Source organism: Dermacentor silvarum, chromosome 1, assembly GCF_013339745.2.
Source record: "Dermacentor silvarum isolate Dsil-2018 chromosome 1, BIME_Dsil_1.4, whole genome shotgun sequence".
NCBI lineage: Eukaryota > Metazoa > Arthropoda > Arachnida > Ixodida > Ixodidae > Dermacentor > Dermacentor silvarum.
This window is the reverse complement of record NC_051154.1, coordinates 167,610,624-167,634,475: the sequence shown is the minus strand read 5'-3', so window position 1 is coordinate 167,634,475 and position 23,852 is coordinate 167,610,624. Positions and strand designations below refer to the sequence as shown.

The 23,852-nt window shown below is 43.6% G+C and overlaps 1 protein-coding gene across 1 annotated transcript in view; it reads left to right on the top strand.

Moving 5' to 3' along the window:
• Nucleotides 1–17,747, top strand: part of LOC119436376 (DENN domain-containing protein 1A) — an 87,562-nt gene extending 69,815 nt beyond the window's left edge. Inside the window, exon 22 of the mRNA XM_037703200.2 lies at nt 10,405–17,747. Within this exon, the coding sequence (XP_037559128.1) occupies nt 10,405–11,016 (612 nt within the window). The 3' untranslated portion in view covers nt 11,017–17,747. The remainder of the gene's footprint in view (nt 1–10,404) is intronic.
• The last annotated feature ends 6,105 nt before the right edge of the window (nt 17,748–23,852 follow it).

The following is a 23,852-nucleotide window of genomic DNA, read 5'->3' as shown; positions in this document are numbered from 1 at the left end:
TTCAACCGCGAATGCTGCGCTCGTTCACACCAAACTGCCGCCCTGCAGCACATTTGCTGAGGGTTTCAGCAGCTACGATCACTTTTCTTTTAAATGTAGCCGAATACAGCTTTTGCAGTCCTGACATCATGCAAAGTGTGGCTGTTGCAAAGTCAGCGTGGTTACAATGGTGACTGATCATGGGGCAAGAACCTGATGATGATAGCACCGAGCAATACCGAAACCGGAACTGTGAATTTGGGCTGAAAATTGTTGGGACCGCGCGGATTACTATGGGGCAGAAATTTCACATGGTAAAATCTGGAAAAAAAAAAAAACTCAGACTATACTTGGGTTTACTGTAATTACAATAATTAACTTCTTAGTTATGGACTTGATGGCACATATTGAAATAATTAGCTGAAATAATTGGCCTTAAATTATTTGTTGAATTTACCTGACCACGCACGCAGCACTGCTAAGCGCGGTTCATGGTGCAACCCTTGTTTTGACATAGCAGGGTGGCGCAAAGTTAAGCTGGGCTATATGGCACGATAGAGCAGCCCATTTCACCCCTGCTGCTCGAGTGACTATGCATCCAATCGTGAGTTTCATACGGCACCAATGGTAATAAGATCGGGGGAGGGGGGAAGTTTGACGGCAGCTTCATTTTACGCTGCCTTGCTACGTGACAGGAGGGTTGCTCCACTAGCTGTGCTTCATAGTGCTGCTTGTGTAATTACTTAAATTCAACAAAGCATTTGAGGCCAATTATTTCAGTTTACAGTGGAACCTGGTTGATACGATCTTCACAGAAACCAGAAAATAAAGTGTATCATCCGAAAATCGTATCATCCAACATATTATCCAACCAAATCGTATTATTGGGAAAAGAAAAAAAAAAGGATCATCCTGAAAAACGTATTATGCAGAATCGTGTCGATGAGGTTCCACTGTTCATGGCCGTATTCAAATGTTGAATCACGGAACTAGGCTTTTATGATGATTTCCTTCAACTTTTCAATATAAGCATGTGCTGTAAAGTTTGTAACTACGAAGTAAATAATGTAATTACAGTATAGACCACTTATAACGTAACCGCTTCTAGTGCAGGACCGGATATAGTGCGATCTTTTCAGACTCCCGTTAATTTTCCCATAGCACTCCATGTATACACGTGTTGCTTATAGTGCAGTTGCGGGAAACGAAATACCGGCTACATTGCGACTGCCTGGGAGTACGCAAGTCAACGGAGACGGCGAACGCTCCCCTCAAACGGGCGCCCCAAGGAGTGCTCAAGGAAGAAAGAGAGACGAAGTGGAGGAGAAGGGCACGTGGTGCGAACGAACAGCCAGTGAGGCTGAAACCAGAATCTTGAGTGCGAGTCGTGAAATATCACGGCGCGCATACCGAGTGAGGGCCACGAAACTACCAGCGCCGGCCAACGCGCGCTTCACGATAACGGCAGTAAACGAAACTTCAGGGAGCGGGCGGCGCCGGCACAGCACGGCGAAGGGCGCACGCAGAGACCGTGGGATGTGAGGGAGGAGGGAGACAGAGAAGCGGATTTCGCCTCGGCAACACCGCCGCTTCGTTGGCTCCCCTCGCCCTCCCTCGTAGCTCCGTCACTTTCGACTGTCACCGTGCGCGCCCGCCGGCCAGCCCGGCGCCAGCTCCCCGAACTTTCGTTTTCTGCCGTTATCGGGAAGCGGGCGTTTGCCAGCGTGGGCAGTTTCGTTGGCCGGCCTGGGGACAGCGCCGCTGCTTCCCGCTTCGCCGTAGCCGCAGCGTGCAAGGTCAACACGTGACTAGAAAGTAGAGAAAGCATAAAGGAGAAAGAAGGGTTCACTGCCATTTTATACGCGTGGCTACGGTAGCGTGGCTGAGGCGTCGGCACGTACACGCTTGTTCCGGCGCAACGCAGATTCAGCGACCTTGCCATTTGAGAGAGGGTGAAATTTCCGCCGCATTTTTTGTTTTTTGTTTTTGTTCGCGCACGACATTGAGGGGTCTCTCCTAAGCTTTTACTCAATGGCGGTGCCGGAGAAATGCCGGTCGGAGGCGCCGCTGCATGATTTGGTTCGAATTAACGAGATTCTACTGTAAATTGAATACAAAAGTTATAGCCGCATTTCTCGACTGTCGCATACGCGAGGCGGCTCGGTTCACATGTTTTGCATATGTGCGGGCCTTGAAAATTGTTGCTTTGGTTATAGTGCAGTACCGCTTATAGTGCTGATATTCGCGACTCCGGCGACTTACGTTATAAGCGGTCTACACTGTAGTTTAATTATCAAAGTGACTGATTTGGTTTTTCTTGCAAAAGATGTCTGCTTTGGCACATAAATTATCTGTAGAGATGTGATTCGAGTTACTTTTGTCAGCTTTTTTATAAAAGGTGTTAGAAGTAAGAAAAAAGACACTGTAAAAGTAATGATGGTGTTTGTTAACAATTGAGGGTAGTGAAGCTCGCGCACTCACAGTGCCCTGCATAGATTCACAAATTGCTGCGCATGCATATAATACACGCTGTTTATGTGGTCAACTTACAGCATTACAGTGGGAAGACTCCGAAAGAAGGATAAAATATCAGTTGTATCTGAACTCAAGCCTGGGTAAGAAGTGGGCACTTATCCCGCTAAGCCATTGCTTCCCAGTTATTCAAGGGTCCCTGAAATAGCATGGACAAAATTTGAAGACTCGTAGGGAACAGCTACAGTAAAACATTTGCGCCACAATAATTTAAGTGAAGTGCTCATATTAAGAGAGCTACGCATGATTACAAGTTACCCTCCTCCCTGGTCATGCTTTTTCTCCTCAACTAGTTTGCTGAGCGATTGGGGCTAAGCTTCGCCTTCACTGGCTATGCTTCATGATGCGAAGTCGTGACGTCTGCTTCTGGTGTCTTGGAGCCAGCGCACAAAGCCTTTCCATCCTCTCCGCTAGATGCCTGGCCGTCGATCCCTAGCAAGAAGAGCTATCCAAGCAGCATGTGTTGCGAGCGTTCTGTCGCAGCGCTGAGCGTGGCCGGCATTTTGGTAAACGCAGGCGAGCTGGGCATTTCTATGGATTGGCAGAGGCATAAACTAAAGCTTCTCCATACTACTACCTCTGTGATGAAGGGGCTTTAGCGTAAGTGCGAGCGGCCTGAGTGGCCTGCACAGTGCAGCCACCTGGTGGCGCAGAGCTTAACCAGCCAAACACAGAGCTAATATTGCTGTAACCAAGTGCAAAACATTTTAAACATTTAAAAAGACAATGCTTTCACAATTGTGTTGCTGCCGAAAATTTTCACCAGCAGCAAAATAGGATGCACTTGGTTACTGCTATATTAGCTCTGTGTTTGTCTTCTTGAGCTCTGTGCTACCAGGTAGCTGCATCGTGCAAGCTGCTCACGTTTGTGCCCCCGCCCATCTGGGAAAATGCCATGTCTACCTGCATTTACCGGAATGCCGGACAGGCTAAATCTCTCTAATACGGTAGTAACCTTCCGGCATGAAGTGACGGCCGCAAACACACAGATCCTGGCGCCGATTGGATACCGACAGCCCGATTCGCTGCAGCCACTCTGCTTACCTGTTGCCTTGCAGAAGGACATGATGTCACAGCTTGACATGTAGGCAATCGCTAGGTTCACAACCCACAACACAACAAGGGCGATTCATGGTCCTCGCGGAAAGAAACCTGAAGACCAACACTGACCGCGCAGCTCGTGTCAACACGGGGCACGTTTTAACACAAGCAGACAACGCTTGCTGTGTGCCGGAAGTGCTCGCGTAGTGATAAATTGTGATTGTGTATTCTCTTTCTATTACTTTTTGTTTTATATAAACAAATTAACCAACATTCCAACTATTACAAACAATATTTGTTCTCCATAATGTTGGAAAATGTTTCGATGACGCAACCCGGGTAGCCAATCGGATAGCTCGCCCAACTGACCTCATTTGGGCCAGCTACGGGGTGGCTAAAAGCTCAGGGGAGCGGCGCTGCTGCGATCGTCCACGATGCACATTTTTAAAACTGTATAATAAATGACCTGCTTTACGCGGAGTGCTTAAATGTGTCATTTAATGATCAGAAGGACCTACCTTAACGACTCGGTACATTTGTACAAAATCGTCATAATCGTTTCAGGGTCCCTTTAAGTAACGGGATGGCGCATGCGTGTGTGAAAAAGGGGTGCATGCAGAGGTTTCTTGTCATCATCTCAGTTGTTTCTGAAAGGTGGAATGATGCAAAAGTGCATGCAGAAAAACAGATTAAGAAATGCGATTTCACTTTTGTTAACCACATTCTTTGGCAACTACTGTGGACAGATATCATTGGCTACTTTGTATACGATGCCAGTGGCCTGCTTTTTGGTATGCTGCTGGCTTTGCGTTGTCCGCATGGAATGGGAGTCTCGCACTCAAGTCAGGCACCGAACTGCACGCATTGCACAGGGCTCACCACAGACTGCACTGTGGTATTTGAGAGAACAGGAGCATTTGTTAAGCCTGAGGCAACATTGTAAGGGATAAAGCAGTGGAAGCTCAATAGGACAATGTGGACTGTGCGCAAGGATTTTGCATGTCACGTGCTTGAAGCTCCTATTGTTAAGTGAGGGTGTATGGAATGAGGAAGTGCACAGAGATTGTCTTAGTGCTAGCAGATGGGCAATGCAGTGTATGAATAGAGTGCCTTTGTCCATGCTAGCTTCTGGAAGAAAACAGTTTACTTTGCACTGTAAACTTGAAATATTTTAACGGGACAGCATTAAGGGCCCCGTGTCGTAGAAAATCCGGCGTCGGCATAGATGTCGGCGTTCGTGGCGGAGAAAATCATCCCCAACCACCCCGACCGCACAAGCCCTCCACGTGGCGTAAGGTGTTAGCAAAGGAAAAAATCATCCCCAACCACCCCGACCACGCAGGCCCTCCACGTAGTGCAAGGTATTGGTGAACAAAAATTAAATTTCTCAAGTGAAATCTGTCAGAAAATCGTAAAGTACGATTTAACCACAACCTACAGACATGGTGGCGTCGGATTGTAATTTGAATGTACGAGAAAACATAATTCTGTTATGAGGAAACTTAAACCACAAACCCCTTTTCCAGCATTTATAACAGCGGCGCGCTCGGGTAGTTTACTTGCACAAATGCAATCCATATGGCGCTCACATCCTCGGCAGGTCAAATTGGAACTTCGCCTGCACTTGCCTAATGCATTTTGGACATGTGCGTGCGTCGGGGCAATAGCAAATAATTTATGAAATAATAAAAAATCTGCTAGGGCCTTCACATTTTAAAATAAGACGACTTATATTGCCCCTGGAAAAACGTCTTCCCAGCAATGCATTCCTGTTTAAAAGTCAAGCCGACTTTAAGAGGCTCGGTGTAAGCTTGATCTTCGTAAGCTGGCTTTCCCACATTCTGTGTTGCAGTGAAGCCCACTGAAAGAAAAAAGCGATGCAAACGGGGCCCGATAACGCTATCGCGTTCCACTCTTAAAGGCGAAGCTTAAGTGTCCTCCATTTTTTTGTGCAACTTACATGTTGTACTCATAAGCACTACTAATATGCTAGCATAAGTTATGCAGTTAAACCTTGATTTGAAGTCTTCTGAAGGCAAATTTGAAGTCTAGCTAGAGCTATATATTGTGGTCTGAAAATCTCGCAGCATTTGACCTGAGCCAAGACAGGACTTAGTCACTGAGTGACTAAGAAAGAAACAGGTGAAGGTATGTCACTCATATGTAGGTGCAGCACAAAAAGCCTGTGGTGTGCCAGCGGCCTCAGAGGCCATGCTCCGCCAGGTTCTACTTTTGGCGAGCCACACCAACAGAGTGCCACATTCCTTGCAAATAGAGCCGACAGAGTGTCTAGAAGAGATCACGCTGCTGAGTTTTATAGGAAAAGCTACTAAACTTGTGTAGATGGCATCGTCTTTCACATTGACATGCAATGTAATTATCTTTTTGTCATCAGTGGTTCATTACAATTTACCAATATTAAATGGAACAGGAGATGTCATACTTGTTTCATGTTTTCACTGCACAACATAAATCCTGCCTATGTTAACATCATTTTCTCACTCAAGAAGGCTCTAAACAAAAGTGACGCTTTGGACATTTTGGAGCACTAATATATCGCAACTTATCTTTATGTTTGTCTTTGTGTCCCATTAACAGTGGTTGGACAGCTATGCCAATTGTGCCAAGAGCGGTCTTTGCAACATCATGCTCTAAAATAGCATTTTTGCTTAAAATCGTGCTAATTCTGTGTCAAATGAAGCATAAGAATGAAAACGTTTTTCCGTTGATGCTGCCCCGATAGTAAAACTGAAACCAAAACCTAAATCATGCCATTGTCATCATCTAAATCGTGGAAATCAACGAAGCTGCCATAGCCATGAATATAGCTGATGCCGTCAGTTCTCCATTCACTGTTTTCGCGCTTTTGTTGTATTTCTCTCCGGGGGATGTTCCAATGTACTGATGTGTGCGGACGTTTTTTGTGCCTTTTTTTTCTCCAGTTCAGTATTCCTCGTACCAGCGTGGCACGGAGCTCGCTCAAGCAGGATGTCAGATCAAAAAGAAGCCTTTGATAATGTCTGATCACGCATTGTTTATCATAGTTTTGTAAAGTCAGTTTGTCACGACCCCGTTTATCATTTAGCCCATTTAGATCATCACCATAAGATGCACGTCACTACTTGCCGCACTTCCCGTGCACATCGAAAGACTGGAACCACCTTCCTTCTGATATCATTTCAGACCATGACTTGTTTTGCTTTGTTTCTATATAACACTATACTTCACACCCTATTTGAATTTTCAGTTGCGTGAGCCTTGAAAGTTGCATCCTCATTGTGCCTGCTAATTTTTTTGTTTTGTTGTTAATTTTGTGTACTCCACTCCCCTCTGTAAAGCTTTGTGCTCTTGAGGGTAAATAAATTGTTGTTGGCGCTGCCCCCTTAAAGTGAACTCTTAATACTTGCACAATATACTTAATTGTACAAATACACAATATCTTAATACTGGTCCTATTTGTATAGCTTGCTTATGAGTTGCGACCTTCTTTGCAACCCTACATGATTAGGAAAAGCAGATTCTATGGTGGTAATTTCATCAGCTTTCACATGTTCCACAGTACAGCTATACTGGACAGATTGTGCACATTAGAAGAAACCTGCAATATACTGTAGGGCTTGATGGTTGTACCATCATGTCGTAGGGCATGATAGTTGGGCCCATGGAGCCAAGAATCATAGTCTGGTGGTCTCCTGGGATGAAGGCCCACTGTTTGTATAGTGCCAAAACTGGTCTGCATTTGTATATTTAATTGTTTGTGCAGCTGGGCAAACAGCTGAAAAAAAGTTTTCTTTAAAAAAAAAGAAACTTGCTGACATACCGTGACGTTAGTTTAGTTGTGCACATATTAGGGCATAGTTATGTTGACATGCTTTGGTTTCACAAACTTTTTTGTTCTTACTCGTTTGAAGTGCGCCAAACGTGGAATGCCTGTTGCAAGTCTAAATCGTAGAAGTGGCGATATAGCGTGATATACGCACAAGGAAAGCCATTCTTTTTAAAATAATGAAACTAGTTCGTTAATTTTTAGTCTGAATACCTCATTTATGCACACAAAGCCGGCTCTGCTATATTTATGGACAATTTCAGTTAAAATTGCGACCATGTCGGGAATATAGATGTATGTTGGATACTGTGCCAAAAGTGCATGTTGCTGCACCTTATATCGCTGCCTGCGCTAAGACTTGCGTGAAAATATCAAATGGCTGTTCCACCGTTGCAATAATGATACAATAGACTTCCATTAATTCGATCTCGACGGGTGCCCATACATTTTTATGGGCCCGAGCTTTCGTTATTGCGATCTTAAAATTGGCCTTCGGATAAAGCGAACTTGACTAGTCAGCTTCGCCGCAATACAGATGTTATGCGGTGAAGCATGCCAAGAACCGAAAGGGGCCACTGTCACGGGACATACTACGCGTTTCTTAATTATAAAATTACGCACGCGCCTTCCCCAGTCACAGTACGAGCACCTAGATGCCTAATAAGCATACTGGCAGCCATTCAGAGCTGTTTCTAGCGTTACTGTGGCGATTTGAGCCCTCGTTTCGCCCGCCATGCGTGTCTCGTAATGAGATCGTTAACGGGGCCTAGTACGCGTTTCTTAATTATAAGTGCGCGCGCGCCGTGCACAGAGAAGCGGAGAAAAATAATCTGTTTTGGGAAAGCTAGCAAAAAGGAAAGCGGTAAAATTAAAAAAAAAAAAAAAAAAAAAACTTCGAAAGTCGAGGGGACGTTTAAAGCCAACAAAAGAGCGGGAGACATTCTAAAACTCTGAAGGCCTGCCATGTAAACTTATTGGGTGTCCCAGTGCTCGTACTGTGACCGGAGACTGCGCTTGTGCGTGTGAATTAAAGAACACGTGCTATGTGCCGTAACTGTGGCACCGTTCCTCGCTTGATGTGCTTCACCGCGTAACACGGCTGTATTGCGGCGAAGTTAACTTTAGAGGCAAATAAATACTGCCAAGTGAATGATCGGCGTGTTTCGGAGTTTTTTCTGCATTTTGTTTAATTCGACCTGCCCGATAATTGCGAGCAGTTTCGTTGGTCCCGTCAGGATTGAATTTATGAAATTCGGCTGTATTCAATTACGCCATATTTTCAGCTTAGCAAATAGTATTTTCATTCCTCCAGAATGTTTTCATTGATTACTATGCTTTGTTTTTTTTTTTTCGATTTTGCACTTCAATTTTCATCTAATGAAGCCTTCGAACATTAAGCAGACATTTAGGCATGCCCTACAAGACTGGTACATATACAAGAGGTCAGCAAAATGCATTGCTGTGGCAGTTACTGGCTTAACATTTTGTACGAGGTAGCTGGGTAGTGCTCATCTTTATACGTATCTACTGTTGAGCCGACTCAGCCAGAAATACTTAGCCATTCCTGCAACACCAGTTCTGAATACTTGCGTTGCAAGTTATATCATTGCTACACAGAGGCACCATTTACCAAGCTTGCACTACAATAGCTATCATTTGCAGAAAACATTCAAAGTGGCACAGAATCTGCACATTATTGTGCGTCTGAAGTCGGGCCTTGTAGCCTACGCTATGGATATGGTAGTGCTTTCGTCTGGACCATTTAGAACCCGACTCAAGAAAGTCAGATGGTTACCCCCTTGCTACAACCTTTCGTGCATTGCAGTGCACCGAAGCTTGGTGGCAATGCTGTTTTCTGCACCTCTAAAGAGCCACCGTTTTTGCCTCTTTCCCTTTAATAATCTTTATTTGCTTTGCCTTGCCTTCAGTTTGTTGAGTTTGTATTTAATTTTGTGCTACTGGTTTTGCTTCTTTCACTTTGGTGCCTTTGGTAGCACCAAAGCACACATCAAAAAGTGCTTTGTGAGGCAGTGCTACTCTTAGCACTTGCACTTTTGTATCATAGTGCCAAAGTTGGTTGGAGCATCATCTTTCATGAAGGAAAGTCCCAGATTCCAAACTCGCCAAGGTGCTTTCTTTTCTTCAAACTAATACATACAAATCAGAGCCCTTCTAAATATGTTTTTCAAACAACTGCGGGAATAGAACATAGCAGCCAGGAGCCATATTGTGTGGGCATGCTGTAAGCGTCGCAGGTGAGTACCAGATTCAGCAACGTTATAACCATGAAAATGTGTCAATGAGTAACATATTAGTGAGGTTCTACCATATTGTATTTTATCATAGGCTTGACAATGCTACGATTGTCACTGCCTGGAAGTTGCCATGTTAATGACATATGGCAACAACCTGCAAGGACACCGCAGCAAATAGAATCCCCTGTAACAGCTATGTCTCTTCAATGTGAGACAAACCTGCCATGGTAGCTTAGTGGCTAGGGTGCTGTGCTGCTGAGCATGAGGTCGTGGGTTCAATCCCACATGTGGTGCCTGCATTTTCGTGGTGGCAGAATGCAAAAACACTTGTGTACCGTGCATTGGGGGCACGTTAAAGAACCCCAGGTTGTCAAAATTAATCCGGAGCCTTGCACTACAACGTCCCTCATAACCCACTTTGCAGTTTTCGGACGTATAGCCCCGCAATTCAATTCAAGGTGTGACATCAGCATGTCTTAGGATCAAGTGGTTTATTTGTGTCACAAGACTCAAGACACAACCACCTGTTCTTTGGCACAAATTACAAGTGCAGAAGCCAATCTTTCTATTGTTTTCTGAAAAACTTAAATATTTTAATTCATTACTATGAAAAAGTTTCACAAATCAGCAACATTGTTTTGCACTGGTGACCTTAGTGCCCACAAGATGTGGTCAGGTTTAACTGCTATCTGTGATTCTTGTAACTCAGAATTTCCCTTAATGTATTGATGTAAGGTCAAGGAATTTATCTTAGTTTCTTTGTCATTGCAGGCATTCAGTGACCCGTCACTGCATAAGGTGCCTTTGGCCCCACCTCCAAGAAAAGCACCAAGGAACACCAGCCGACCTTCGCCATCCTCAGATGCACCACTGATTCGTCTGGATTCCCAGGAGAATGATGACGAACTTGCCAACCACCAACCTCCAGCAACTGCTAAAGGAGTTTCTGTGTTGCCACCTCTGCCGGCACAACTAGTGCACACAACACAGCCGGCGGTACAAGCAATACAACCAGGAATGCAGACGGTGAAGCCACTGGTATCTACAGTACAGCCAGCAATCCCAATGATACCACCAAGGGGGCAGGCAGCTTCAAATCAGTTGCCACTGGCAGCAAATTCTGCTGCATTTGCTGCTCATTCATATGCCCCATCACCCTATTCAAATCTGCAGAGACGATTCCAAGCTGTACCTTACATGGGAGCTCCTCACCCATCTTTTGCAACAAACCCATTTCTTCGGATGCCTTGGACTCCACCAGCGACTCCGCCAGTGACACCACCAGTCACATCACGTCCTCCCATGGTTCCCGTTTCACAGCCAGCACCATCTCCGGTGTTCCCCAAACAGCAGGACCCTTTTGCTGACCTCATTGACCTTTGACTGTGCTAATTGTGAGGAGGCACCAGGGCCATACAAATGCTTCAACGCTTCCTATTTATTTTGGTTTAAATGACATAGGCATAAATACTTGTGTATATATTAGCCACCGAGAGGAGGAACTTGGAATGTGTGGAGGACTGAGAAAAGGCGGGGGGGGGGGGGGGAGGGGGGAGGCATTAACATGTGGAGCTTTTAATTTTGGAGTGTCATGCAGTGATATAGCGTGATGAGTTTGTGAAGTTCTTCTTACTCAGACTGGGCTCTCTACACAGATACTAGGCAGATACATTGTAGAGAGTTGAAAATGTGTTGTTTTTTTTCTCCCTATCTTTGTATGTACAGCTTTCATCTTAGTATAATCCCTAGAAAATGAGGCAGAATATTAAGGCCTTCAGTGTTGTCACTTAGTTGACATCTGCATTTGCAATGGTAATGTCAGTAAAAGTTCTGTGATAATCTGATGCAATGTTCATTGTAAAATTTACCAACGCTTTGTTTAGCACAAGCATAGGAGCTTCACTTAGTCTTGATTTTAGAAAGCAGTGTAAGCTACTTGGTACGGGAAAGAAAGGCTTGAAAAGAAAATGCAAGTGTTCACAACTATGTAGAGATAAAGTCACAAAAAAAAAGATAATTGTAGAATATCATTCGTTTTGTTTGAAAGCCAATCTAATGCAAAGTAAAACACATACACACACAAGTGGATGAAAAAGTAAGACTGCATAGTAATGTGCATACTATTATGCCATGATGTGAGATATACCTAGTTTGGACACAAGATTTTAGTGTAGATTCAATGCTTACATTTTCTGTGGATTGTGTGACTGCAGAAAAATGGGCCTAGATAACTCAATATTTTAGTTACTCAGCAAAAAAAGTAACTTCTTTTAGGGAAGAATTTTCGCTGTATGAAAGAAACAGTTTTGTTTTGCCCATTGTAACCTGTGTATTTGTTGGTAATTACTATAAGACTGCAAAGCATATTAGTACTTGTAATGTGAGAAGTGCGTGATTGCCTAATGCCTCTCAAAGTTTTTGATCGTGATAATGCCGACCAGTTTAGTTATGACAAGTGTATTTTTGTAAATTTCCTCAGTGCCCATGGGCTGCACTCAACAAGCCTAATGTCACTTTGTGCTTGTATTGTTCTTGAGAGAGTGAGAAAAGAAAAAAAGCTCTACAGATATTACTGTGGTAAAAAACAAAAAAGTTCAAGGGCTGGTCACAGTATGATGTAGTCATGAATTATTTGGGAATGCACTTGGCCCCAGGCAGGTGGCAGCTGTGTACTTGCTGTACTGTGGTGGTGTGCACACAGATTTACTGTGTAGCTGGGCAATGCGAGAATTGGTTAGGCAGTAGGCATCGAGCCAAAATATTCTTGTCATGTGTACCTGTTGAATCATGTCCGAGTCCTAAACACTAGCCTTCTTATAATTGTGAGAAAAACTGGGGCCTCAATTACTATTCCCAGCACATAATGATATAAGTTACCAAACCTCTCAAACTTCTAGAAAGCTTCCAGGATGGGCAAAGAAGTAAGTAGGAGGAAGGGTACATAAAGGTGCAGCGCTCAGAAACTAAACTACTTGGCTTGGCTTCAGTGTTTAGCTTAATTTTCTTTCTATACACAATGTCACTGACACAGATGGAGGGTTCAGGAGAGTTGGGGTTGAAGCTTAGGGAACTCTTTAAAAGGAGCTGCATTTGAGGTTACATGTAAGCATTGTATTTATTTCTATTATAGTGCAAGATAACTTTTTTTTTTTTTGCACTACCTTTGACATGGTTGCATGACTGACTGGTGGAATGGTCTCTCAGCTCCATCTTTTGTTGTAAACGGGCAGGCATGTATGCTTTCTCGGTGCCTGCAGCCTAATTGCGGCCATTGTGTCACACATGTATTGTTTACAATGTAGCAGAGTTGCATTGCATGTTTCCTGGGAGCATTCGGTACCACTGCCTACATTCTGAAGCACTGCTGATGCAGGCTAATCCTGCAGGTGCTAAGCTGCATTCTGGCTCAATGCCAATATGGCCACAACAGCGGGACAAAACATAGTGCCATTGGGATAGTGGTACTGCAGCCATAAAAGTGACACCAGTGCCACCTTAACTTGCACATCTTGTCGCTTTAGCCATGACCACCTTCGCGATTCATACACGAAATGTGCTGTTTTACTTGCACCTCTGTTATAAAGCAACCATGTGCTGCATTTGAGAAGCCAGTGAGGGCTATAACATAATCTTGTGAAACTCTTGCAAGTTATTCTACAGTGTACACTGTGGCCCATCCTTTAATTTTTTTCCTATTGCAGCAGTGTATAATTAACATACTGCTGCCATGGGATTACACTCAAATGTGTGAACATACATAGCTGCCAGTGCCGTGGTGTGTTGCCATTGGGTCTAAGTAATTACCAGAAGGGACCATGTGCAGCTGTCAACAGCAAATGTAATGACTCACTTCTTGACACGCCATGTTGCAGCTGCAGCCATTACATCCACTTTCAGCATGCAGGCTTGGTGTGCAGTCTTGGACTCAGTGGCCAATTCTCTATGATGCTGGCTGCTGTGCAATCCACACGCTTGAGCATTTGGACAGCAGTAGTATATAAACAATTCAGTTGAAAGCCATGTCAAGATATGCAGTGTTGGATATCTGAGAAAATGCAACCAATTGGAAGTTCGCAGGTGGAACTATATTTGCTCAAAGCCATGCGAAATTTTTTCACCTTGACCTTTCATAGTGAGACAATATACCATATGTTTCCGTGATGACTGTCTCATATTATGAAAAATAGGGAATTGGAATTGGGGGGGGGAAGCATGGACTCAAAATATGCTGTGCAATGCCTTGCTGTTCCAGGTAAGTTTTTCGTACAGCAGTTTTCCACTGTGTGGAAGCATATTAACTGGAACAGCAGTACAGATTTTGAATACTTATTTATCAAAACTGGTGCCAAGGCAGAGAGCTTCTAGCAGCAGGTTAATGTAAAGGTTAATTGAAGAAACCCTGTTAATTATTTATCATATTGGCAATCATCACGTAAATTATAATATCTACTTTCTGCATAAAGGTTTGTAAATAAAAATGATAATTTTGTCTCAAATCACCTGTTTTGAATAATCTGGGACCATCTCTGCAGAAACTTGCAGTATGTAACTTGTAAAGGTTGTGCTGCCATCTCTACAAGTTTACAAGTCGCAAGTGAAATTTACAAGCCAGACAGCAAGGCTGCAGTCATGGTGGTGGAATAATGTAACAACATATATCTGTGCCACATTTGTGCTAGAGTGATCTTGTGGCCACTGCTTATTTACCATAATTCCATCACCATTTCAGAGTTTCCTCAACAATGACATGGAAAAAAGCTGTTGATCGATCTTAAGTTAGTTAATGATGTCATGAAAATGGGTTCTCTGTACTAGCGAGTTCATGCCAGTAGCCTCCCTAACATTCTGTGCTAGCGAATAGCATAGCGTCAGTAGTGGGTGGTATGGTCAATGTGGCCGAGTAAGTTGGCAGCGCTGGGGTGCACATAGAAAGGGGCAGACACTCTGGCATGCCATTTAAAATGTAAGACAATGAAGTGTTTGAATATTTCATTTATAGGAATATACTGAATGGTAAAATTTCTAAAACTTGCAAAGCCTGAAATTAAGCTTAAATTTTCTTCCTCTGAGCACAGTGGCCTTGTTTTAAAAGGCTACATGTGGTTGTAGTGGAAGTGCGTGCAAGAAAAGTTTTATATCTGCTATAGAGTCTGGCAGATTTGCCCTTGGTTGCAACTAGACAGAGTGAGAAATGTAGTTGAGACTGCTGTGTATAGAATACTTTGCAACATTTTAAAGAATATGTTGATTTCAGTGAGCAGTCTTTTCCATTTTTATCACCATATTTCCGGCCAACCAGCACAACTTCCTAGAAAATTGTGCCTGTGTATATTGCGAAGTCTGTAGCACAAAATATTTCCATTCTGGTTTGAGCGTTCATTATGCACGGCCCAACATGATGTGTGCCAAGGAAAGGTCATATTCTCCTTGTAGATATGGTAAAATGCGACAGTTGGATATTTCTTAGTAAGTTGGCTCTAGTGAAATATATCGGAGCTGTAGTTAACAGTACAAAGCAAAAAGCTTGCCAGCATAGCTCTCTGCAGCAGTAGCTGTGGGTTTAACTCATACATTCATCAACATTGTGCGACATTGTTTTTTAAGCAGCATACTTGTTTTTTTGTGCTGCATATTTGAACACTAAGCAGCTTGTCTGCATGCTTTATGTACAGTCGCGAGCAATAGTTTGGAGACCGCGGCATCAGCAAAAAATTTCAATATATTCAAGCGCAGCTCTGCAGCCTCGAATTGGCTTAATACGTTGTAATGGTGAAACACATGCACGTAGGCGTGCGCTCTTGATTTCAGCTGGAATGCCCAGGCTGCGAAGAAGAAAAAAAAAAATCGTGGCACCTTTGGTCCACAAACTTTTGCTCGCGACTGTACATTGTATGTAAGGACGTTGGATGGTGTGTGCACACACAGTCGACAGTGTGAATATGTTGCTAAAACATGTAGCCTTTTGTGTGTCTCATAATCTGATTCTTGCGACTTGAAGCTGTCGTTTGCTCCAATCCAAAAACTCCAGTGAGACATAGTATTGAGCATCAGGTATTGCATGATCAAGAGGTGACAAAAGGGCCACTGATTGTGTAATTTGTACTTTGGTCAAAAAACTGCACTGCTATTTTGCCTATCATAGTTAAGGACATTGTCATGAAAGACAGAGACTGTTAATGGTGCCCAAGTTACAGTGACGGCGAAAAAAAAAAAAAAAAATACTGCAACATAAGTGTGCAGGTGCATGCCTTGTTTGTTTATTTAATGCAAATGCTAACCACACTCTTAGCTTTCTAGCATCATCAAATCATTTTTTTCTTGAAAGGGAGGGGGTGTACATTTTTAGGTATTTTGCACAAGTTTGGTTTGAGAATCCATAAATCTTTTACCCTAGCCATTTCCAAATTTGTTTCTTTATTGTCACTTGACTTCTAGATCAGACTGTGACTTCACACATTTGTATTACGTAGCTATAGCAATAGCATGTGCAAGTGCAACTATTTTTTTAAGTTCATGGGACACTTACCACTGTTCTGTCCACAGTAGCTGCAGCTAGATAAAATAGGAAATAGTGTGAAATAAGTATTTTTGTAATTTTATGGCTAAATCATCAAATATGTAATTGCAACAGAAGTTGTGCTTAGGACATTTTACAGAGCACCTGTTAATGTTGTATTGGTACTGCCGGGGCTCTGTCATGCATGCAAACTGATTGTCATGGAGTGATTTAATTCTTGCTACTGAAACATTGGAACAGTAAAGATGCTGTGACCCCCTTTGCCCCCCCCCCCCCCACACACACACTTTCTTTCCTAGTAATTGGAGCTAGGCTTTCAGTGTTTAGTAACTATGGCATCTGTAAAAATGCCTTGCAACTGATTTTCTTCCATCAATGTGTGCTGCTGTCCTTTTGCTCATTCGTAAAGCAGGTGGTACTGTAAATGACTTCATTTTCATGGCGTCTTATTAATTTTTGCAAATGGTCTGCAATCCACAATAAATTGGTATTTCAAACAATTATTGGGACTTGTGTTTGCAGCAGAGTTCCTCTTGAGCACTACAGCCACCTTACCGAATCTTTTTTCTAATATTTTCAATTATTTCTAAGTTTGAGCACAAAATTGCAAAAAACCAAGCTTGAGAGAAAAGCAAGTCATTTGCAGTATACTGACACTGAATCATTTGGTGCTACTTTGTCACAGCTGAGCAAAGTGCGGCGAGTTTGCCGAGTGTGCTCCTTGTGTCAGTGTTCGGTGAGCGTCACTAAACTTACTCCTACAACAGCTTTTGAATGACATTAACATCAAGTGACAATTGCTCAAATTGAGACTAAATTTGCCATTTGGAGATGTATAAATTTGTTTTGCCACATATGTAGTCACTGCATCACCCTTAAGAGGTAGGTGTAGCTTCTAGCCTGTTACAAGTACTTCTAGAAGACAAAATGGTGTACGATTATGTTGTCAACACTAATATGGATGCATGAATGTCAGTGAAATCTATAAAACTTTGAAGTGTATTAGGTTCCATGAGGTCAAAGTAGAATTCTTTCGCATTGTTATTGATGTTCCTTGGTGCATTTTGTTCTTAAGGTAGACTTGTACTATTTAAGATTGAGCATGTGGATCATTGTATTTGTTTTTGTGTGCACTGCCAGAGTAAGTTTACCATTTTGCTGGCATGTTCAACATGACATGAATGGTGCCCGAAAACATTTACCTTGTTTAGTTGTTGTTTGTGAATAATAGAAACCATGCTATTTGAAAATGTTTAGTTAGCAGAGGTTATTTATGACATAAGTTTCATCTTGTAGTGTGTACTTGCAGTGCCTTCTTTGACAGTTTAATTTAGACTCTTATGCATAAGTTTCATTTTGCTAACAACTTTATGCTACTCTTTATTTACACTACACCTTTCTTTTACTTGTAAGACTGTTCAGTGTATGTCTAGTGCGCTTGCTGCATAGAAACTGAGCAAATGGTTATCATGCAGATGGGTTACATGCACACTTGATTTTTGAAGCCAGAGTGGCACTTGAATGTATGATTGTACATTCCTACTGACGTCAGTGAGAATTTTTTTTATGTAGAGCATTAAACTATTAGCATTCCTGCTGTGTTGTGCCTTAACTATGATCTGCTGCTACTTATTGTCACCACCATATTACATGTCTAGTTGCTACTCTCTCCAGAAAGTGTCCAGTGATATTTTTATTTGAAAGCCAGTGCATAATGCAGTTGATAAGAGATTGATATATGAAAGAAACAGGACAGTGCACCTGTAAGTGCATACTGTAGCATGTGCCAAAATTAAACTATGGACAGCGAACGAAAATGATTTCATGAAGCCATTTGTAACTGGTTAGTACTAGTCTATTTTTCATCATGGTAGCTTTAAACTGAAAATATTTGTTCCATTAAACTTTTATGTTACATAGCAGCTGTCATGCTGCTGGAGGACAAAAAAAAGTGCCATTTACATTTACAAGAGCTTATGGGGTAGGATTACTTGCCACAGTGAATATGGCATTGTGCTGCTGAGCACAAGGTTGCAGGTTTGATTCCTGACTGCAACTATGAGGGTGGAATGTAAAAACGCTTGTCTACCATGCTTTGGGTGCATGCTGAAAAACCCCAGGTGGTCATAATTGATCTGCAAACCTCCACCATGGCTTCCCTCATAAAACACGTTTTGCAGTTTTGAGATGTTAAGCTGCCCCATAATTTTCTTAAATGTAGGACTGCTGCCCAAATAGTCTTGCAGGCACAAGCCTGTGCATTCGCTGCTGGAACTCCACTATGTTAGTGGACAAGGAATGATAATGTAAAATGTTTTATATAAATTAAACATGTCATTGCAGATTTACTTTATGGCTCGCACAAATTATTAAACAGATTTTAACATTCTAAATTGTATGTGAACTACACAGCTTATGCATGCATGGAATGTGCTGTACAGTGCCAGTAAATCATTGCATTGTTAAAATTGCAAAAACATTAAACATTTCCCGCCCTGAACATGCAGCTCACATTTTGGGTGTGCTTTCATTGCACAGATATGAAGCTTAGCCATGGAGTATTTGAGCTGCTTTACAAATCGCACAATCTGAAAACTATCGAGAGCAAATGTAGATGCATTAGAAAAATGTCACAGTTTCGCCCTAAGGGCGAAGCAATGAATGCGATAGCAACACAGCAATGTCATACGAAGTAAGGTGAACGGCTTTGGTAGCAATATGAATTGTAGTAAACATGAGCTGATTAAGTAAGCAGGTGTGCTGCGGCGTAAGTAGACCGACATGAAGAGAGACTTGATGACCACGAGAAGGCGCGTGTGAAACGGTGGTGTTGATGAGAAGCGCTTACCGTGGGCAGCGCGTGCGAAGGGACACACCTGTAGTGCTGCACTGCCGATCTGGGCAGCATTGCATGTGTAGCGTGCGTTGGAAAATGTGGCCCGACTATTACTAACTGAATGAACAAGTGTGGTGTGAGCGCGCACAAACAAACATGAATAGATCACACTGAATGACTGTAGCCAACGACTGTCAAAACGCTGGCAGCGAGCGCATACGCCGCGCAGCCCCCCCCCCCCCCCTTGCGCTCCCTCCGGCGCTGGCTTCCCGCTTCCTTGCTTGCTCCTTGCTTGTTGCTTGCGCGTGGGTGATTGAGTGCGTTCGCTCTCCCTGATAGCGCGCGTCCCTGCACACTTCCGCTCGGGCATACGGTGCGCGGCGACGATTTTATCTATAGGGAACCTCACGGCGACGACGACGGCAGAAATCCGGTTGAAGTGTCCATATAATTGCTATCGCAATAAAATGTCCAAAACGGAGTTGCAGTTGGCGCGCCCATGCCGACTGAAAGCACACTTTCAAGCTGAATCATCGCACGCCCAGCGTCGCGTGACTAGGTGCAATGCTACATTTATTTACATTGTACTACTAAAGGGTACTACCGTGAGCGTTCAGTTCAATTAGTGATCCTAGGCTACCGTTTCATATGGATGGGTGCTCTGACAAGGCGTTCCTGTAGAATGCAGGCAGACTACATTGTACTCCGCTATCTTTGTGCAAAAACGCCTACGGCGACTCCAGGGGGTTTTGTAGCAGAATTACTGAATGCGCCAGTTGGTATTCCATACTGATGAAAAATAGTGCGAAAGAACGAGGGACAAAAAAGAAATGATACAAGCGCAGTCTTTTCGCGCTACTTTTCGTCAGCAGGGGGCAGCTGAAAAAGCCCTCGACAGCCAACGTGGTAAAAAATTTCGTGCAACATATTTTGCGGTATGAAAAGAAAAAGAAAGGAAACAACGTTAGTCAAGAACACGCCGCGCCCAAAGAACCGAGGCCCACACGTTTAGTAACAGCGAAAGAAGCAGGCGTACGCTGCAGAGGAAGGCACAGTAGCCTAGAGCACGGCCCGGGCTTTCGGGCCGGCCCGGGCCCGGCCTGGCCCGTGGGCCGGGCCGTCTGAAGCGTTTGTCGGTGGCTGCGGGCCCGGGCCGGGCTTGAGGCCGAAGGCCCGGGCCGGACTCGGGCTTGAAGCCATGGGCCCGGGCCAGACTCGGGCCTGCTCATTGAAGGGCCTAAGTAGGCCTTCGAGCACACGCGACCGTTATGCATTGCATGGTTCAGTGCATTCTGTGCCAAGCTGAAGTGACACGTGCAAAATGACTGTCATCATCATCATCAGCCTATATTTATGTCCACTGCAGGATGAAGGCCTCTCCCTGCGATCTCCAATTAACCCTGTCTTGCGCTAGCTGATTCCAACTTGCACCTGCGAATTTCCTAACTTCATCACCCCACCTAGTTTTCTGCCGTCCTGGACTGCGCTTCCCTTCTCTTGGTATCCATTCTATAGCTCTAATGGTCCATCGGTTATCCATCCTACGCATTACTTGGCCGGCCCAGCTCCATTTTTTCTGCTTAATGTCAACTAGAATATCGGTTATCCCCGTTTGTTCTCAGATCCACACCGCTCTCTTGACTGTATATCTTATCACATGACTATATATCTTATCAAAGAAAATAGTAAAACAGATGAAGTTCTCATTTTTAACAGCGGAGCTGTTTCAGCCGGGCCTAATGTGTCCGCTGAATCCAAAAATGTGGGCCGATCCTAGCAGCAGTGCAGAAAGGGTCCAAGCGCAATGGCACATACACCTGTGAACTAGCGAAGCTGAGCCTGGATAAGTCTAGCTAAGAATGGTGGGGACTAATTGCCTATTGATAGGCAATTGATAGCCAATCAATTGCTAGTCGATAATGGATCAATAATCAATTCCCCAAAATGCTGGGGATGACTTGTTAGTGCTTAGCCTAGCCCAAATACATGGCCAATACCTTACGATAGCCAATTGACAGCCAATCAATAGCTAATCGGTAATGGATCAATAATCAATAAATTCGGATAACTTGGTAGTGCTTAGCCTATTCCAAATACGTGGCCAATACCTTGCAATAGACAATCGATAGCCAATCAATAATAAATAAATTCCGGGAAAGGCTGGGGATGACTTGGTAGTGCTTAGTCTAGCCCAAAAGCCAGGACTAGCTAGGTGCCCATCATCTCCGCTGTCTCTTTAGCATTGCGCAGCCAGTGCAAGCTACGCTTATTTTTCTTTTCCGCAAGAACGAACATTGTTTCCGCGTAAGGAAAAATAAATTATACAAAGAACCACTCCTCAAACCATTTCCATGTTACCGCCTTTGCGATCGCACTATTACCAGTGTCGATACTATGGCATTATTTTAGCGCTAAGGCCAGTTACTTTTGTGCTTCAATGCATAAAACAGCGTTTTCCTCAAAAAGTTAACAGGAACGCCCATGCATTTCGTCGGACACTTTGAAAATTAATATCTCGACACTGGTTTAGTCCTGAGAATTCGTTCCAAGTAGATACGCATTGCAAACTCAGCGGCTATAATTCGTAGATTGAAAGATGTGCCGTAAAATAATTCATAAAAAAGTCAATTCGCGTGATTATGTTAAATATTCAGTTAGGCGTTTTGACCATCCATTAGGCCATCCATGTCAGAATTAGCTTGGAACTACATAAAACAATTAGCCTCCTTAGAGCGCCGTCGCATTAATGCAAACACAAGAGATCCTGAGATATGGTCAATTCCATACTTCAGAACACTCTATAATCATCATTCGTTAATACATTACCTACCATTCACTTTGAACAGATACAAAAATGGCAGTAATTTCAGTAAGAAAGAACTCAGCTGACACTTTGGTCGCTTGTAATGTATCTGGTGTGATTATTATTCTGCCTTTGTGTATGGTTCTGAGTATATAATGTAAATCCTGTTTCGTTTTCTTAGCAAATGTTGATCTTGTAAAATTCAGTCTCATGCTATGTTTATAGCTGGTGTTGCGTTGTTTTGTATAGCTAGTATTGTTATCATAGTGCTGTTTAAAATGCATTCTGTTAAAAACTTTTTCCAATTCTGTTAACTTGCCGTGACGCAAATATTTTGTGTTTCCATTCATAGCTATTTCGTCTGAGGAATTCCAGCGAGAGCTGGAAATATATGTGAATTATTGTGCATGTGTGCACATTGCAGTGGCGCACCGACGGGGGGGTTCGGGGTTTGTAACCCCCCCCCCCTGAAGCCGATTAACCCCCCTTGTTTGTTTAACCCCTTTTCTTTCCTTGCGCAATTGTGTACTGCAACTAAGATATAAGACGTGCAATCGTCTGCACACTCACAAAAAGCGCATTTTTTGACAATTTCCCGTGAAGAAATTGAAATTAGTGCTATTTAGATGGTATTGGCAAACTGTCAACCCCCCCTGGCAGAGATCCTGGGTACGCTACTGGCACACTGCTTGCTGTACTATTGCCTTGCCTGGTCTTATGGGTCATGTCAAGCTACATATGTAGCTTTTAGTCCAAAATGACCGTCCAGCACGTAAACTGGACAATAAATTGATTTGATTGATTTCGTCGGACACTTTGAAAATTATTTCAAAACTGGTTTAGTCCTGAGAATTCGTTCCAAGTGGATACGCCTTGCGAACTCGGCGGCTATAATTCGTAGATTGAAAGATGTGCCATAAAATAATTAATTAAAACGTTAATTAGCGTAATTTTGGTAACTCTTCAATTAGGCGTTTTGATTTCTTGTGGAAGTAACGGCCGCCTCATCGAGTAGTTTAGATCAAGGATTATAACTGTGCTATCTGCCACAGGCAATCTTTAAAAATTTGGTTCAGCTAAAACGAAATGCCCTGTATATTTGCATGCTAAATGACATCATAGAACCATATCATACAAATCAAGGTAAGTGCATGCGCACCACCAGAAAAATAGTAGTACAGGCAATGGGCCGGATTACTGATGTTCCCGTGGGAGAAACAAGATTTCGGCCTTTTATTGCTTATATACTGCAGCTGATTAAACCTCGAGAAGGTGAGGCTGACAGATACGGTACAATCTGTAAGTAAAAAAAAAAAAAAAAATTTTCTTACAGGCCGGGCGTGTGCATGATGAACGCCCGGGCCCGGGCCGGGCCGGGGCTGGTCTCGGTCATAAACGCCCGGGCCGGGCTCGGGCTTTGTATTACGGGCCCGGGCTGGGCCGAAAAATCAGGCCCGTGCAGTGCTCTACTGAGTAGCCTACTGTGCGCACCCCACAGCTAAAGGTTGTGTTTTGCACACTAGTCACAGGTAAACGGCAAGGTTCACTCTAAGATGGCATGCCATTCTATTTGTCACTGCGAGAAGACACTGCGGTGGAACCCAAGTCGCTCACGGTGAAACTGATTACATCACCAGCCCTGAGTGTCACTGCAGGATGACAGCCCAATGCGGTCAACAGATCAGAAACGCCGAAGTTCTGCACTTCAATGTCACAACAACGGAACGTCCCCTTCACAGTTGTTTTTTCATGCATGTGAAAAGTGGCGGCGTGACCTGCCAGTCCTGTCATGCATCGCAGGAACTGCTGTCTGAGGTATGTCCTCGCCTCTTGCTGCCGTGTCACCAACTCGTCTTCGGCTTCTTTCGGTTGCTCACGACTGTCGTCGCCTTCCGAAGCCATCTCGGGAACCGGTATACCCTACTAGTCGGTCACCGATGTTGGCAGTCAGGACCGCTCGAACGCTCGTAGCAGCTTCTTTACGACTGTTAAGTGGGCACAGAAAGCGTTTGCGCAAGCTGTTGCCGTGGCGGGCTGTGAGTCTGTGATCTCTGTTGAGGCTT